Raw genomic sequence first — 19,537 nt, forward strand, 5'->3', positions numbered from 1 at the left:
GAATTTGCCCTTCTAACAGTCTTAACTCTCTATCCCTCTGGAATCTATGCATGAGATTGACTGACGTTTTCTGAGTGAGTTCCATTGAAGTTTGTTACATAAACAAACTCACAACATTCACCCTTTTGTTGGTGGCATGTGAGTGAGTGAGATAGAATGGAGCAGGGAAAACAATTTGAATTCAGGTCTTCAGTCCCAAATATTGACAGTAAAGAAAGCTACCTTGCCTCTCCTAGGAGGAAACGATACCTAATTGAAGTACATTAAAAAATACTCATTCATGATGTGAATTTGAGATATCTTATTTTCTAATCTGCTGCACTGAGTTTCTGAGTCTTGTTGCATTAATATGTTAAGTGTTTTTGAATCATACTCTTGGGTAATTGAGAGAACATTTGCTTGGATTCTTGTTTCCTTAGTCAAAGGAGAAGGTGTGTCTTCTTCCATCTGCCTGCAAGATGTAGGATTTTCATATACATTTGAGTTTACCATTCCTAGATTCACTTGGCCAGGTCCTGTAAGCTGCATTTTCCTTTTTTTTTTGCATCCCCTTTGAACATAGAGACTTCTGGTCCTCTGCGGAACAATCTCAGGATGTGCTTAGAGAACCACATAAAAAAGAATATTTTATGTTCAGTGTTCTTTGTCAATACCATGATACTATTTTGTCCAAGAATTTTTTACTTCCTGAGAGCCTTTGTTTTTACTTCCTACAGGTTTTCCAGTCATAAAACGTAGACAAAACTGCTCTTTCAGAAGAAAATTATTATCAAAATGGAAGAATTAAGATATAAAGTGCATTTTCTCACTGTGATTCTTCTTTTATCCTTTCTTTCAGTGATGACTTGTAGTACAGGCCCTCTGACTAATACCTCGTTGAGGCATAAACTTGGGAAGATACTGACAGAAGTGTCTGTGTGAGGAGGACAAGAAGGATTGTTAAAAAATATGGAAATTTTAACATAGAATATGTTAAAATCACATTAACTCATACTTTGGTATCTACTTTACTGACCATCATTTACACCAGTCTTCACATGCCCAGTATTGTACTGAGATTTATGTAATGCAGGCCAAAAATAACAGTGCTCAGACTTAGCCTTGAGCTGGGACATACAAGGCTTCTTTCTTCAAACTTAGGAATATAATAATAATAAATGAATGGAGCCTCAAGAAGATCTGGAGTCTCTCAAGTAAGGCATTTTGAAGGTGTGTCTTGAGGTTTATTGTCTCAATCTACTTACAAGACCTCTGAATTCAGGGGTTGTAATTGCAAAGAGTAGTTTGTTGATAGTGCGTGATTGTAGTTCTGCTTATACCCACATGCACAGGAATTGTATTTCATCATAGGCAATAATCTGTAGTATAAGATCTGTCTAAAATTATATTGTTCTTTGAAATTCCCTTGTTTCTCTTGTTTCATCTCAGTCTGTGAGGCCATCTGCCAGCGCGCAGAAATTCCTAGCCTTCCTAAAATAGTGTGGAATGACTACTCATGCCCCTAAGATAGCTAATGAGTCTTTTAGTCTGAAATTTCGTGTAATAGCTGTGACTGCTACCTTCTTTAAGTGTACTAAGTGACTAAACCTACAGACTGATTTTTTTAAAGGTTATTTTGAACACTGATGGCATGAAGATATTCAAATAACAAAACTTCAGTAGCACAACTACTGCCTGTAGGAATATATCTGTACTTGGTGTGGGTTAGTCTAATTATTTAGGGTATAAATGGTCTAACTCTTTTTAAGATATTTATAAACCCCAGGGGGATTTTTCTTGAACACCTCCTCCATGTGGCATAGTTTCTTTACAAGACAGTGACCTTGAATTAAGAACACTCACAAGAAACTGAACTGATGCTTCTTGCAGCTGCTTCTTGCATCTCTGCCATTAGCTCTTGAGAGACAGGCATAATCCCTTGTGCATGCATTGCAGCCCCTTGCATTTTCTCTGTAAAGGCTTCAGCTCTCCTAAAAACATAAATTAAATTAGCATGTGTGCACCGTTAAACAGTCCAGACATGGAAAGCATAATTCTCTTGCTGAGAAAATGGTCACCACAACATTGAAAGAGCCCAGTGTCTCCCAGCAATCTCCCAAGGACATCTCACTGTGGCACGACCTTTTCAGGATAAATGGGATTTGAAATTCAGCCTTTTCATTAGTGTCCTCTCTGTGTATTATGTCTTGCAAGTTGGAGAGTGCTTTGAAACTGTGAGTGTTGTGACAGTGGCTATTGTTTCTGTATGTGTATTGTTAATTGTAATAGCAGGAAATGTGCAAGCCATATCAAAACAAGTGAGAAGGGCAGAAAGGCGAGAAGCTTGAAGAGAGGAAACTTCAAAATGAATGTGAACAGTAAAGGTGCAAAACCTGCAGTTATTGTTACAGAGGAGTAGAACTGACAAACTGAGTTGTGCCCCCCCCCCCCATAAGAGAGTAATATGGAAGCATTAGCAGCCAAATGATCTTCATTCCTGAAACCCATTTTGCTCTGAAGGGAGGATTTAATTTCTCAGAAGAGGCGAACAAGGGCGAGCCATTGATCTCAATAAGATGCCAAGCAATGGCTGAATGCAGAAAAGAGGTAGTATACTTATCTGAAATACTGTGTTCCTCACAGAGTTGCACTGCATACTTAGTACCAACCATTTTTGTAGTTACATAAAAAAAACTAGAATCATGAAATAAGTAGTTGGAACAGGCCGCTAAGACTTTCTGCTTGCCATATTTTGAGCAAAGAGGTAGTGATCCAAAAATTACTTCACTGATTCAAAGGAAGCACACCAGAGCATCAAAGCAGACTAAGAGAGGAAAATGTTGTGATTCAGGAATTGTACCCCTACAGACAGGAATAAAGTTACTATTTTGATTAAGATAAAAGGGGGTGCTTAGGGAAAAGCAGATTTTTTTTTAGAAATGGCCTAAAAATACCTGAAAGCATTTTAAGTCAACTATACTAAGTAGCAAAATTGTAACTCAAACGTGACATGAATTTGTGAATAATAGAGTTATAGTTTTGTTAAGCTTTTCTTCATTTCTCATCTGAGTTTCAATTTCTGTGGGCTCAACGAAATGGTGATATTGAAAGGGCACAGTGCTTCTTGAAGGCTAAAAATAAGTGAGAAGAGATGACTGGTATATTTAAGCAATGCCATCAGGTTTTAGAAACATTCTCATTTAAATTTAAGGCCAGTTATAACATGCTTCTTTTTCCCCTCTTTTTTCTCCTTTTTTGTTTTCTGGGTGAGTTATGCTCACAAAGTGAGTAACAGGGAGATATAATATGAAGGCTGCAGCAGATGTCCAGATGTTCATTTGGGTAGGCTTGGACAAACAAAATCTTTAATTATAGAAAACAGGTAAGTTCAGGGTGGGGGGTGGGGAGGGAAGTGTTTTATTTAAGTATTTAAGTTGACGTATTGTTAAGGGTGTGCGTGAGGGGGGAGAAAAAGTGCATATTCTTGCTTTCTAATTCTGAAATTGACTGAAGCAGCTTGTTTAAGACTGTCTACATGATGTCACTTGGAGAATCACTTCACAAGGTTTAAATAACATTATTAAATGGTTAAATCACCATCACAGAAAAGCAGTATTAAGAAAGTGAAATAATCAGAAAGACAAGAAAATTGGAGTCAGGACTCTGTTCTACTTTACATTCTACTAGTTTTCCCACTTTTATATGGGGTTCTCACAGTTAAATAGAGATTAGTGGCACCACAAAAATAATGGATGGATGAATTTTAAAGTATTTATTTTCCTATTTGTTTTACTGTTTACTGAGTACTTTTCCTAGTGATTTACAAATATCTAAATGAATTTTGAAAGAAACTAGGTGGAGATGGGAAGATGTTCTAAGCAGCATATTTCTAGGTTTCAACCCTTCTTTGGTTAAAGCTGAGATTTTTTCTTAGTGTCCATGATTTATTTAACCAGATTCTCCTTATTAACACTAGTTTCCAGCAGTCAACTACAGTTTTGCCATGTGGGATCCATTAGTTAGATTTTATATCAACCCTCCCATTTTTCTCTCTTCTAGTGTATCTGCCTTTTTCTGCCAAATGAACAAAATTTTATGTGCTTACTAAGAAATTCTTATTTGCTCTGCCTTTTATGTGCAACATCTTTGCTGTATTTCTTAGCTGTTGAGTGTGTAAAAATTTAAAGCTTACAGCCTTATTAGGGGGTTTTGGCAGCAACAATAAGAGATAAATCATGAAGAAGATTAGGGTAAGAACAATACCAGACAGAGATGCTAGAAGAAATTCATGAATGGAAAGACGAATTTGCTGAGATGTGAGACAAAAGAAAAATACATGCCCTGCAGTTGTATTGGAATATTCATGCTGGTGGCTGGAGCTGTAAACATCTTCCTAAATTTAAAATGAACTTACATGTGCTACTGGTATCAGCATTTGCAATCCAGGAGCTTTTATAGAATTATTAATAGCTACCGTGTTTAGTCCTGAGTATGCAGTGTTTTCCCTCACTCAAACTATGCTATTCCCGGCTATGTGCATGCCTCCTTCCAATGCAGAAGTAGTTTAGATCCTAGGCTGTGTTCTGGATATAGCAGAGAGCACATTGCATCTTGCCACATGTGTGTTTTGTTCTGTTATATTCTCTCATAAACTGTTTTTATGGTGGAAGTTAGGGTCTTGATATGTTCACTGTTCCCCATATTAATTGGTTTTATCTGCTGCTATCATATCAGTCTTATCTCTGCAGGCAGTTGCATGGATAATATTTGGAGATCAGAATTCAACCTCAGATACCCAGTGTCATGCAGCAATTAAGGGTTATTTGATAGTTCTGTCTGTGGCTCAGGTGCCAGGGAACTCTCGTCTCTGGTTGACAGTCTTTATAGCATCGTAAAACATTTCTCAGGGGAAATCTGGATATGGAAGGCTTTCCGAATGGAAATGGGTTGGAAAGCCTGGGCAAAGTGCAGTTTGAGCTCTAGTGGTGGTTCAAATCATTGACTGTTTTCTAATGACTATGCAGTTCAGGTCTGGAAGATGTTTAATTATTTCTGTTACTGTGTTCAGTGAAGGAATAAAAAAAGCTTCTGTCTCCGTGACATGGGCGCTTATGTGCACTATGAAGGAGAACATTAAATGTTTCAGTGTTGCTTTTCTCATGTCTACTCTAATCTTGCATATGAGAACTGTGTAACAAACGTACTGTGTATATTGGAATACTGGGCAACTGTAGTCTAACTGCATAAATCAAACTAAAGGCAGTGGAATCTTCCCAGGTGATTCACTGGTTTATTAGGTAAGGTAGTCACTTTTATTTTGTTGGGGTTTTGGCTTTTTTCCCCTGCTCTCTGTTGAGAGAAACAAAATCATTTCATAGAGAATCCATGAAAGGAACATGACACTTTACATAAATAGAGTTTGTAGTGATTTCAGCATTTCTTTATCTCCTCTTTCATACCAAGACTGCTTCTCAGTTCTGCCTGCCTGTCGTAGGGAAAGATGAGGTAGATATACCAAGGGTTCTGTGCCTTAGGTGCTTTAATTGCTTATTTTGCCTAATAGGTGGATTAACTATTTTAAAGCCTGCTTCTTTGCTTATCTGGGTAGATGAGGGCAGAGGCAAAAGAATGACAAATGGGATTGCTAAGTGGAGCACTGATCAATAGAGAGTGCTGTCCATTTGGGTAACTGACATCTCTGTCATATCAGCTGTTAAAGAATTCGGCTGAGAAGGGCCCCCATAGATCTACAAGCCATACATCGTCCAATACAACAGCCATTACCCTACACCCCTAATACAGAGAGGTAAATCTCAGGAGCTCTCTTTGAGATGCTAGCTGCTCTCATTTGCTAAATTTACTATGTTTCTCCTTTTTACTTTGAACCATCTTTACCTTGTAGGCAGCACGTTTTTCTTGGAAGATACATTCGCATACAGGTAACAAGATCCTTGTGCTTTTTTTTTTTAAAATAGAATTGATACCTCTTCAGTTCTCTTGTAGCCAAGGAAAGTAACGGTTTTCTTTAAGCAGACTGACAAATTATCCTCTCAGAGCAGTTGTTAATAGCTAGTGTGACAGAGTCTAGTGACTGTTCAGGAGCCCACTTGTGTCTGAAGGTGGAGGCTACTCCTACTGAGTTTTTCCAGCTGGAATCTCACTTTGGTGAAGGACATAAGCAAATGACAGAGATAGGCTGTCAAATGAATCTTTCCTGATGTTCATCACAGAAATCCTTCCCTGTTCATGACTGGTGATATCTTTTGGAACGACACTCTCCATGGCCCCTTTGTACTGCATAACGTCCAGGCAGAGGGCTGAACAACACAGTTTTGTTCTGACACTCCCCATCTTGTGGAATTTTCTAAAAGTCAATGCTCCAGTATAGTTAGGTCAGCTTATGAAGATATCACAGGAGAAAGATTTCCCTGGCAGACAGCTGAAGGTGAGAAAACATCTCTGTATCTCCTCATCCTATAGGTTAATAATTATATGGTATCATTGAACCTTAAGCAGTTTAAATAGTTTGATGTCAGCAAAATGCCAAAAAGATGTGGTTAGCGTATTTTGTGTTAATTGTAATACATTGTTTTAATTTCCCTTGTGCTGCTTGATAATTTTGATGTAGAACATCCAATTTTCTGTGTACTCTTATCAATGATATGCTGTAAAGACGTCTGGATTGTTCTTTATGATTTAGCTGGTATGCGTTATTGTATGAAGTGCTGTACCCAGTATGTGGTTTTCTTTGTTCTGCACTGAGGAGTTGAGTCTAAAAGAGCTCTCATGCTTTACGCTTACATTTCTGTCCAAATCCTTCCATCTTCTGCGTTACAAATTATGGACTGAAAATGTGATCCTTTCTTCCTTTTGCTTTAATGCTTTCTAGGTAAAATTAGTTATTCTCAAATAGTCTACAGTAACTGACACCTGCTAGATCCATTCTCAAATGTGAACATTTTTATGAAGAGTAGACTTTGACTGGGCAGTCGGATGCAGGTCATTAATTTTCAGCATTGCTGTTTGACTGCTGATGAGGTTGTTACCCAAATGGCAAGAGTGATTTAACCTGTGAAATGTCCTACATATACCAACAGGCTGCTCAGTTTCAGACTGGGCTCCTCACCAGTAATTGTCCTATGTAATGTTCACATTATGTTGCTTTGGTTTTTAAGTTTACCTTCTAAACACCAGCAAATTCCTTAGGCTCCTTTCTACAATAATATTTCTTATCCAGGACCCCTAAAACAAATCTGTCCCCATACTCCATACCCCCATGTCCTGAGCCTACTTGATATACTAATGGTATACTAAGGATGCCTGAGGTCTACCTGTTTGCCATCACTATATTTCTTAGCTGTCCCTTAGTTTGAGGAGCCTCACTCACCATTGTTACTTATCTTACAGGAATGTGGTGACACACTTTAAAAAGAATAAAAAATATGTGAACAAAAATGGTTTCCTAGCATAACAAATTTGGGTTATGTATGGATTTTTGAGACATCACAGAACTCTGGGAGTTCTTTCCTCTGACATGCTTTTAAGGTCCAGGGATTGTGTGAAAGCACATTCTGAAAAGACAACCTTCTTGTGATTTTTCTCTTTTTCACTGTATTCTCGTCCCTTTGGCTGCAGGATGCAGTTTTGTACATTTGATATGCATGGTGCATATTGCACTCTCATTTTTAAAACTGTTTATACTCAGAACAGAAGGATGGTGGTGTGGGTCCTTTGGCTAGAATAATGTTGAAAATAATTTATTTTACTTTTCATTCTGTAGCAGACTTCATGCATAAGCTTGGACAAGCCACTTAATTTTCTGTTCCTCAATTTTCTGTCTGGTAAAATAGAAATTACACTAATTTATTCCATCCCCCACCAGTAGGATGGGACAGTTTATAGATGCTTGTGGTAATTGAATGCTAAATATGACACTGGAGCTATCCAGACACCCAGATGATCTTAAATATGAGATGCTGAAGAGACAGTCCCAGCAAAAATCACCCCTTTCCCACAGCAGTAAAGCAGTATTTTGCAGTACTGAGCCAGAGGTTTTGAATTTTAAATCATGAAATGTCTTCATTTAAAACAAAAACCCAAACAAGAGCCAAACACACCTCCATGTTTCTCTGCACCCCATCCCGAGACACACCTACACCCAAACCCCTTAACCAGATAAACTCGGCTAGTAAAATCCAAAAACTTCCTCTTGTTAAAAAATATGGAGAAAGTAAGATTTAGGGTAAATTTGTCTAGGAGTTAGACCCCTGCAATGGTTTTATAGTGAAGAGATGAATGGTGCTAAAGAGACACTAGAATACTTACACTGATTTTTCTCATGAAAAACATGATATCCAGTAAAAATTGCCTTTCCTTATGGTTTAGAGTGTGGATTCATTGGAGTATAAAAAAGGAATAATAAAAGTGAGGTATTTTTGTATGTGATTTTGGCTTGTTTTTCAGCTGAACAGGAGTATATTTTTCAGGTGAGTGCAACGTTGTTTTCTAGGTAATATGCATCTACTTCTGCAGTGCCACTCTAATTAGTAAGTTTAATAAGAGTTTGCACATAAAAAAAAAGGATGTCAGCATTGTAATCTGGAAAACAAAGAAGCATGCAAGTAATAAATCCAGGTGTGAAACCAAGATTTTACATGTCAACATTATATCTGCTAGTTTAGACTATTATGTGTAATACTGTCTTGGGTGCTATTTTAAGCATACATGAAAGGTGCTTCTTTTAGTAATTATATAAGTGGCAAATATGAAGCTTTTTTTTTTAATATTACCATGGGAACTATTACTGATCCTTATACATATTGCAGAATTTATTTTCTAAAAGAGGCTTAACAAGTTTAAATGTAATCCCTCTTCTATTACTAAAACCTATTTATATTGGCAAAACAAAATTCATGGCAGAAGAGCAAAGAAAAATATGACTATTAAAAGCCTAAAATCTCCATATCGGGAATTCAGACTTGAGTTTTCATTGTGAATCTCAAAAGGAGTCCTAAATACAAGTATTTAAAAATTCAATTTAGATTTATATGCTTGCATTCCAGCTTACCTTAGCTCAGCTGCAAAATAAAATCATTATTACAGTTTTATTAGAGCTAAGCATTTTGGAAGCATTTGTGTGATGTTCTGCAAGTGCACTTAGAAGAGGCTGCAGATAAATTCACTTAATGATGACTGCAGTGCAAAATCAAAAAGTTTTTGTTTACCTTGCAGAGCACACTTGCTCCATGCAGCATATAGCATGAAAATTATGACATGTCAGTATTCTTTGCTTTGCTGCGCTGTTCAATACGATCCTGTAATTTACGGAAGGAATGCTGCAGTTATCTGGTTTTTTTGTTTATCAGTAGCTTCCCATGGCAAGGAAAGATCTATTTAAAATTCAAGACTTTATTGTGAGAGACCTCATGTTACCCTTTTTCAAAACAGTCTCCCTGTAGTGATGATTTGACATTATATTGGGTGACAGTAGCAGATTTGGGTCAACCAATTTTATTTGCTTATAAGAATATTTTCCAAAATAGAATAACGTAGCTCTGATCATGATTCTTGGGAACATACACCTTTCACAGGTTATAAATACTACAAGAAATCCTGTTTTCATTCTACTGTTTTTATTCTGTTCATGCTTCCCCTTTTCAGTTCTGTTCTCCTGAGAAATAATGTTCCATTTACCTTATTTGGACTTTCAGTTGTCATTTTTATTCTCAAAAAAATTTAAAAATGGAAAGGACTGTCCATGCTTATTTGTGATAATGTGCTGTTCTGTGGAGTCAAATTTTGATAGAGTAGGAATAAGAAAAAATTGGGGCAAATTACTCAGGAAGTTATTCTGGAGGTATCATCCGTCTCAACGTTTGGGTACATTTTAGGGAACTTAATTGCACCAGTGACTGTGAAGCCTAGACTATTCTGATGACATCAGAGGTCACTTGCTGGAGTGTAACATTTTTGCTGTTTTTGGAAAGATGATACTCTTGTTAATGGAAGTGATCAGGGTTTCCTCCAAAATCTGATAAGTATTTACTTTATCTTTTGTGTGCAGGACATGCTTAATGATTAATGACACTTACAAGTGCTGTTTTTAGGAGCTCCAGTTCAATGTATGGGACCTACCAGCTGCATGTGCTAACTTCAGTGTATAACTTCCATGACAAGTGCTACTGACTCTTTATCTTCTGAGTGCACAGGACAACACTCTGAAAGAAGTAAAAGCACTGGGAAATCTTCAATCTTTAATGTGCTATAGGTGAGAGCAGTGTTCCGCAAAGGAAAGTGACAAAAACTCCCAATGCTCTGAGAGCACAGCTATCTACAGGACAACAGAAAAATGTCCAGAGAATTTAAGACTTGCTATTTGTGTGGTAAAGGATAGTAAACTGAGTAAAAATGGGTCCAAGAATTTTAGATATCTCCAGGTAAAACCAGAAAATCTGGCTATTGCCATTTTTGGCCCTGGCACCAAGTGCAGAATAAATATTGCTTTTGCCAGTACTTTCTGAGCTTGTGGAAATTTCTGCCTCTGTGGCTTTTTGCTGGGGGGGGATTGGGTTGAATTGATTGAGTTTCTTTTTTTAATATGTCTACTAACATCCTTTTCTTAGCTTCCTGAGGTTTATTTTAAACTGGGCTAAAGCACAGCAGATTCTGAGGGTCTCAGCCTCTGGCAGCCTGTGTTTACACTAGCCCCTCGTGACTATGAGAAAAGGTTTGCCTGAGTATTAGTCTCAATGCAATGATGTTTGCTGAAGTCTGTAGTTGAGTTGTGAACTGCCCCATTCCTCTCAGTTGTGGTACAATTAAACTGTAAGATCTGCTGTGTAGAAGAAGGAGTCACTGTTAGAGAAGCAAGCCTGTGAATTCTGAAGAATTTTTTGCAGTCTTTGCCATACACACTATGAACTTTTGCCTTTTAAGATGAGAAAGAGACTCCCAAGCACTGCATTTGCAGCTTTCAGGAAGGTTAGGATGCTTGTGATATTTCAGGGGGCCAGAAAGTGTTCCTTGATTCACTGGAGCAAAAAACCACCTTGATTCCTGTGCCCTTCCTCTACCCCTGCTGGGAGGCTGGGAGTTCAGTGTGCACTGGCTCTACAGCTTTGGTCACATCCTTCCTCCCTCCAGAAAGTTTGCTGTACTGAGAAATTTCATCAGAGTTCAGATTTAAAATACATGTTACCAATTTGTGTCACAGTTGAGAGTCTGTTAATATTCACAGTGAAAATCTATTATATAGCAGTACAGGCTTGATTGCTTTCATGTCTGAGCTCTTAGAAACTAAAATTCTAGGACAGCCCCAAATATCACATTCTAATGAGATGTTTCCAGTCTGGGAGCATATAATAGCCTTTTAAAATGCACTCTTTAGTATAAAAAATTATCTGCTACTTTTAAACTAATGGCTTTGGGTTTAATTCACCTTCTCTATATAGTCTATAGGTCTGAGTTTGATTGAAGACAATGAGTCAAATAATCACACATTACTAAATCTACGCATTAGAATACTGTAATTGGGGCGATTCACAGTAATGTGCCTTTCTTAGATTGATATCACTGTACCAATTGAGAACGTTGAAAAAGTAAACAATTTAATTACAAAAATCATTAGGAAAAAATGTAATGCCTCAATATCTTACTTGAGTAGTGGTAGCAAAATTTATTCCTGAAGCAGTGATATTTCATCCAGGGCTTGGTTTATTTTAGAGACATAAATTTAACTGGAATGGAACAGTATTTTGTTCTGGTGGATATGGTTATGAATATTTTTGCAGTATCAGCCATCTCATTCTAGAGAGAATGTATTTTATGTTTCTTAAAAGATGAAGAAATTGATGTAGAGAAGGGGGCACCTGTTGGACTTTTCTATAAAATACTGGCGCATACTCTGTGAGTTCTGACACAAGCATTACAACAAGCATCTAGCCCCTGTAATTTATTTAAGATAATGATCAGTATGCTTGGAAAAATGTTTGCATTTTTTCAAAGTTTTTCAGCTGTGCTGGCTGTTAGATAATTATACATATGAGAATTTTCATCAAATCATAATTTTTGATCATAGAGGGAAGTGATCCACCCATGTATTTTTCTAAACCTTTTCCAGATGCAAAGTGCTCAATATTCAAACAGTGTAATTGCATCTGTAAGTGCAGATATCAAAATAGAGAACATAAAATATGATGGACCAGAACTTTTATCAGGACTCACAAGTGTAGGGAGGGAAGGAAACACATAATACATTAAACTCTAGGTAGCATATATGGAAGGTAGGGTAGATGTGCTGTTCCAACTGCACCTGACTGAGGTTAAAGGGGTTATTTCATCTCATTGTGGTGTTAGCATTTCTGCATGTGTGGCTACACTCCAACCTGCATCTCTCTGTTTTTTAAAATGCCACTAAGTGCATGAACTAACCCAGAGGATACTGAGGAATTAGCGGCTGCATACTGGTTTAGGCTGGAAGACTGGAGGAATTTTCCTGTGGTAGAGAGCTGGAAGCAGGGACTGAATGAAAAGTCTTCATCATTCACATGGTCTATTCACAACAATATTACTGAAATAATTAGGCAGCTCTAATCTAGTCATATGAAAGAAGACCATATACAGGCAGGATTAAAGTTATTGCCTGTCATATTACTTCTTAAAGTCAACCCTTTTAATTATGATTTTCAGGAAGGGAGAAATGTGTATTACTCTGGTGTTTCAGCAACACAATTCTAGTTCCTCTGCTTCTTATGCTTACAGTACATTTCTTTAAGATGGTTGAATTTGTGAATTGTGTTCATAAGATTTTATATGTTGTTTTGACTGAGAGGAAATGTTCTTTTTGAACACTGTGGCCCATTATTGAACCAGTTTGCATCTTTTATGTTTAGACTACAGAAGTTAAGCTGACCACCCCCAATTTTTTTACATAGTCCCTTAGCAAACAAATACTGTTACAATGTTTTAAGATTAAATTTATTTTGTTTACAGGTTGAGTTGGAATATACAAAATGGCATCTTAAAGCTGAATTAAAGTGCTTATTTTTGTAGATAGGTAAATCCTGGTTTCAGTGATACTGGTATATGTAAGATGGACAGCAGATTCCTTTGGAAATAGGTCCTTCATCCTTGATTCTCCTGTCCAGTTTTGCTCTTCAGAAGCTGGGCTGTTCTTGACTGCAAAGGCGTAAGGTGTTTGCATCTGTCTCAGCAATCACAACTCTTGTTAATCAACAGTCTTGTAAGTAAAAATAAAAAAGCCTGAATAGAAAGTGAAGTTTTTTCACTACATAGAAAGTGAAGTTTTTTCCAACTTTGACATGAAAGAAAAAAAAATCTTTAAGTATTTTTAGTGCTTATGGACTGCAGGGAGTAAGTTTGGTACACAGGCAGTGCACTGAAGGACAGTTTAGGAAGTCTGCTAAGAAAGAATAAAGACTAAGCTAAAAATCTTATGTTTTTATTTCCTGTAAACATGATAATAAATCAGAGTGCTGTCGTAGGAAAAGACAGGAATGGAAAGAAATTCCAGAACACAAATTTGGGTTGATAATCTGCGTAAGTCTTTATATTAATGCTTAATAAATACTCAAGAGAAGGAAAGTGAACCCAAGTTTACCTCTCAAGTTTGCTCATGCTTTTCTTAATTACGGTGCTTTTGAAGTTACTTAATTCTGAGCCTGCATACATTATGCAAGAGTGACTCACTAATTTTGAGTTGTTGGTGCGCAAAATATTAGGGCTATTAAATTACAGATGAAACTTGTGTAATTTGTTTCAAAGTGGACAATTTAGCATTTTGGAACTAATTCTTTATTATCTTTGCACAAGTGAATGTCTTCTTTGTCTTCAAGCCCCTGTGCCGGTTTGGCCAAATTTGGAGGAAAGTATCCTCTGATAGAAGGCAGTTACAGCCAGCTCTCCCCCACCTGCCCCACATGACAGAAATCACAGATGTAGTCAAGGGCTCTGTACCCTTGCCAAATGAAATCTCAGGCTATTTTTGTAGCTTAAAAAATATTTTAAAAAATATTCCAATATGGTTTTTGTGACTTCCTTATTTCTATGTTTACTGAAAAAGAAATAATTTATAAATGGTCATCTAAGGAAATCCCTTTTTCTATGTTAAGCTTTTGCTCATCTCCTTCTTCCTTTTATTTCTGATAGGTACAGTGAACATCTGTACTCCCCTTTAGAGCCAACTTTTAAAAGCATTCCTAGGCTGTTGAACTGTAGGGTATCCTGAACTCTGTAAGTGACTTATGCCTTTGACAGCCTACGTCAGGACTGTAGGAATTGGCACTACTTATATAATCTGAAACCCCTCTCCTCATTCCTTGTTTCTGTCCATTCTGAGTCCAGACATAGGTTCCTGAAAATCGAGAAAGTTGTAACTTTGAATGACTGTGCACTGGATTTACTCTCTTATAGTAAGAGTTAAAAAACTCTTACTATAAAGAAGAGGAGAAATAGGGAGACATATTTAGTTAATTTTGTCTGTAATCCCTAAACAGTCCATGCTATCTGTATGGATTGTCATTCAGCAGCCAGATGTAAAAGCAGCTCTGTCCTTCCTCATCTGCATACAGGCTAAGTAGCAAGTCTCGTTTGTTATTACAAAGGGATTTATTTCAATGAAGAAATGAAGCAGCGGGTTGGCAGATTAAGGGCACTTAAGCCCTTGGAACATTACAGCAAGCTTGTAGAATATGGGCACTGAGCATGATAAGCTTTGCCTTCTTTGTTGCCGATAGAGCCTTGCTGAGAAAATACGATGTGGCCTGGCCTGTGGGCTACTTTCATGCTTCTCTGGAAGCATCGATCCTTGCAGAAAGCCTGGTCTGCAGGTGTACAACTGAGATTTCCTTCTGCTTACCTTTGAAAACAAGGACATGCTGCTTCCAGTGATGTAATCCATGGCATATGTTTTGCATTCACGCATACACATGCAAGCACTTGGCCTTTTTTTTAATGTTGCATCTTGTTTTGGGACTTACAGGAAAATTCTTCATTGCAAAGCTCTCTGTGTGGTAGGCACATTTAAGTGCCTGAGAAAAACATCTAATGGCTTGATCCTTATGAAAAAAGGAATCCATGTGAATGCCTTTTGACTTTTCATAGTAGTCTCAGAAACTTTGTAGCTGGTATGCTTCACTTCCTCTACCATGTCAAAATCAGACATGCTTCATTTGACCTGTGCAATGAGCCTTTGCTGTCACTCACGTGGCTGTGGTAGGATGAGCATGTTTCTAAAAATCTAAATTTCAAGCTCCAAGAAAAATTTAAAATACCAAGCTTCTTCTCGTTGCACCTCCCCTATATAGAAAGTAACTTTTTTTTCTGATTTTGGAATGGAAAAAGCCTCTGGATATTGCATTTGTGTAGGGGCAATTGGATTTTGTGTTTTGTTTTTGAAAAATGTATGAATCTTCTGAGGGGATGTGCTTGGGTAATGGCAGTGTGGAAGGTAATATTAAGCGTGTTGGTACATAAGTTAGCCCAAGCGACTGAAAAAAGGAAGACTGGCATGAGTTTTACAAAAAGATGTTCATTGCACAAGCTTAAGGTTGTTACAAAGTTAATTTAGACATTTAACACATTCCCTAGAATTATATGTACATAGAAGATAATTCTACATATGTAGAATTATATATACATATACACATATACATATTTATATATATAACAGTACTTGTTCAGTTTGAAAAGTATGATGGCTACAGTCAGTTGCTGTTATTTTTAGTTCAGACCAACATTTGTTAAGTGATCTGAGGAAATTTCTATAACTGATTGTGTGTCTTTGCTGTCTTTCTTTTTAAAAAGAAAAATTCTTTTTCAAGTAGATGACTGGCAAGTCATCTTCACAGATAATATGTTTGTATTCTCCTTCAGCTAGTCCACCTGCTTTACATACCCAATAAAATACATGCGCAAATGTTACTAAGTGTAGAAATAGGATAAAATGATATCTAAAACCACTTTGCACATCAAAGCAGGAGTCATTTGGTAATGTCAGAAGAATAAGAGACATTAATATCTATTTCAGTTTGCATCATTTGTACTTTAACGTTTTTAATTTTAAACGGGTATGCTTAAGTGTATGTATGTTCTATAAATATTTTAGTCATGTCTGTCAGCCACACTGCTACCAGAATTAAATAATGTGGCTCTGGAGAAGCTTCAGATATTGGACAAAGTCATGTATTTTTTAGTCACGTGAAAGAAATTTTACATAATTTTAGAGGTTTTCCTGGTTTCTCATGAGCTTACTGTACTTGGATTTGTGATAAATAAATAATAATAAAAAAATCTCCATTATCTTTATATTATCCAGGGATTAGAAAGTGATGCTTTTGCTGTGCCTTGGAAATTTCTAGCTGCAAAAGGTTACAAGAAATCAGACTTTAAATCTGTTACTTTTGCATGACAAGGTTGGGCTGGGTTCAACACTAAAGTAATGTGGAATGATTTTTTTTCATATTTGGAAATAAAGACAAATTTCTCTGGTTGTTTGAAGCTACTCAAAGACTTGAAATGTAGGGAGAGATACAAGGGCTGGGATTAATGGACAGGCCAGAAATGAAGTACTCAAAAAGGAATGGTGAATCCAATTAGCTGCACCAACATGACTGCCACATATGTAAATAAGCAGCCAAGATTTGGAGAACAACAGAAGTATAGTGGAAATAAAAAATTAACTCAAAAATGCAATTTGCAGAAATTGATGAAAGTTTGGACTTCTTAAAATGACTTTGCCTCAAAGTAGTTTGGTCTTTTGTTACTGCAATATGGGAAGGATTTATTTTTTGTCTCAATTCTTCTTCTGTGCTCCCTCAGTACATCTAGGTAAGTTTTCCTCATAAACTACAGTTTTTAAACCAGCTTACCAGCTAAATATAGTTAAATATTTTGAAGTGTATGCTATGGCCTACGGTGTGGGCCAGAGGCTTGGGAGGAGGGGAAACCAAGGCCTTACTCAGAAACATAAAAACATTATGATTACTTGTATAACTATCCTGCCGTACCTCATGATTACTCATGCTATGGAGCTGAAATAAAAGTGAACTTTTAGGAGAAGTATCATGAGCCCCACCCATCGTTTATCACTGTCAAACTAGATTGGATGCAGTTAGGTTGAAAAAAATGTGCTTTAAACCACTTAAAATTTAACAGAGTCAGGTGGTAATCTTGGCAAGAATGTTCCTGGTAGCACAGTGGGGCAGGTCAGTGGCAGTCACTGTGGTGTGGAGCACACAGAGGAAAAAGGCCTTTGTACCTTCATGAGGGAAGGTCTTGTGATTTGAGCCATTATCTTGAACCTGGTAATCAGGGCCAGTAATACCTCATGTGGTCTGTGTCTGTGAAAGCTGTCTGTACTGGTGCATATCAAGAACTGAAGAACAATCTCTTGGTTTATTCCATTTATAGTAGTTAGTGACAAGCCAGCTGTGGAATTTGCAAGCTATATCAACTAGCCCATACAGAGAGGGATAACCCGGAGTACGTTCCAAGAGAGCAGTTATTGTTGTAATACAGTGACGCTGTGATTTATGAAACATCTGACAAATATGCCACTGAAGAAGTCTGTTCTTTGTATCTGTCTTTTGTGCTTACTTGTGTTGTCCTGGTGGCATCCTGTCCCTCTACCTCCTGAAATACTTCGTGCCATGTTGGAGATGAATGGAAGGCACCTCTTTCTTTCCAAGAAGAAAAAAACAAGCTATGAATGAGAAATAGGGAGCGACTGGGTAAGTGAGTCACTGTGCTTTGTCACAGTTGCACTCATTTTATCACACCTGACACAAGCTGAGGAGTACTTAAGAGTTCAAAGGAGAAAACCAGTCCTTACTCTGGTATCATTTAGTTTCGGTTCCAGAGCTGCTATAATATTAGAATGCTTCTCAGGCATGGCCTTTTTTTGTTTGTTTTTGCTTTCAAAGAAAATATCCAAATGGTTCTGTTTAAGCAAGATGCTGTTTTTCTTTAACCCCAACCATTTTTAGCAAGTCTGTGAAATAACTGTGGCACTTACTTAAGATTTTAATTTCACTTTTAAGAGGTACACTCATATATTATTCTTTTTTTTTTTCATGTTACATACTTTTCCAGGAACGCCTGTGTTTTGCCAAAAAATAATTACCTGGCCAAGTTTTCTGACAATATCTTTTTTAAAAAAAGTATATAAGAAACCCCTGACTTTGGTGTCTCTGGAATGAATTTTCTCACAGTATCAAACTTATGTTTTCTTTTGTGGAACTTTGTTGCTGCACTTTCCTTTGCTTTGTTTCTGTATCACACCTGAACTACACACAAGTCTTTCACAACAGTGGGTGAAATGAAATAGAAGAGGCCCTACCCACGGAGTCCAGTCACACAGCAGTAGTGCTCCCACTGTCTCCAATACTGAACCATGCCCCAGACCCTTTCTGGACTGACAAGGCCACCTGGTGAATGGGAAAAAGATGAGGTAGTTCTTTGGAAGATAACTGTGCCAAGGCTCTGTGATTTTAGTAGTTTGAGTTTTTTCTCAATTTGTCACAAAAGCACTTGAAATTTGCGTGAAAAAAACCAAACAGGAGCTCTTTGTGCAGTAGTGGTATGTATATGTAATATGTAAACGGTGATGCCACTTCCTTTGTAAAATACTCTTGAGTAGTATTAGTGAAAGTGTTAAGATCAAAGTATTATTTTTATTACAAGTCTGGTGCCTAAGGTGACTTCAGTAAAATAGAATAACAATGATTCTTTTTTCCTTGCAACTTGCCATTGTTGAAGCTTTAATCACACTTACATTATTATTCCTGTAGCCTGTGTAGACACTCAGTAAGGCTTGAAAAGCACAGTCAATATTATTGGTCAATAGTTCTGTTTGTTGAAGGTATACATTTAAACACTGAATAGGGCTGTTTTCTCATTGCTAAACAGACACAGCTGTCTTTAAAGTGCTAGCTGATTCTAGATTCAACTTGAGGTGTGACCTAATGAGTAACACCATGCCTTCAAAACTGCAAGGAAAAGTTAAAACAGCTGCAGAAGTAAACAGGCACACACACAGAAGGTCAGATCCATGGAGGCACATTATAAACCATTGTTACAAGCATGCCTGTGGAAGCAGTTTGCTGTCTTTTACCATGCATAGAATGAACCCACTGACTCCACAAGACATGGTTTAGAAAGAGCTAGAAAAAGGGAGAATCATCTGCTTCCCCAGTAGTGTTTCTTCTCCTTCCCACTGCCCAAGTGGGACTAGGGACTGAATGGGAGCCACTGAGACCTGCTGGTCTTCCAGTGATGCACTGGGCCGTGTTTGTGCATGGCTGCAGTGAGCGCACAGGGTGAGATCTGCTTGGAAGGAGCCTTGTCTGGCTTGAGGCTATGGTTTCCTCTCTCTGTCACACCTTATGAAACCCCAATTTTAACACTTAGGTTATGGAAGGATTTAGAAACTCAAGCCTGTGTACCCTTGCTCAATTTGCTTTTCTCGACAACTTTATTGCTCTGGTAACAAGTACAGCAAATTCCCATGTGGGAGCCCAGGCGTGTGCGTGCAGCAGTAAAG

At 37.5% G+C, this 19,537-nt stretch overlaps 1 protein-coding gene across 5 annotated transcripts in view; it reads left to right on the forward strand.

Moving 5' to 3' along the window:
- The window catches only part of EFNA5 (ephrin A5), a 207,719-nt gene that overhangs the window by 91,401 nt on the left and 96,781 nt on the right, over positions 1-19,537 (forward strand). The window contains exon 1 of one of the 5 annotated variants that reach the window (XM_010405724.4): positions 10,221-10,246. The exons of the other annotated variants lie outside the window; for them this stretch is intronic. Within the exon in view, the coding sequence (XP_010404026.2) occupies positions 10,236-10,246 (11 nt within the window). The 5' untranslated portion in view covers positions 10,221-10,235. Of the gene's footprint in view, positions 1-10,220; positions 10,247-19,537 lie in introns of those variants that run through there. 5 annotated transcript variants of the gene reach the window in all.

This window comes from Corvus cornix, chromosome Z, assembly GCF_000738735.6.
Source record: "Corvus cornix cornix isolate S_Up_H32 chromosome Z, ASM73873v5, whole genome shotgun sequence".
NCBI lineage: Eukaryota > Metazoa > Chordata > Aves > Passeriformes > Corvidae > Corvus > Corvus cornix.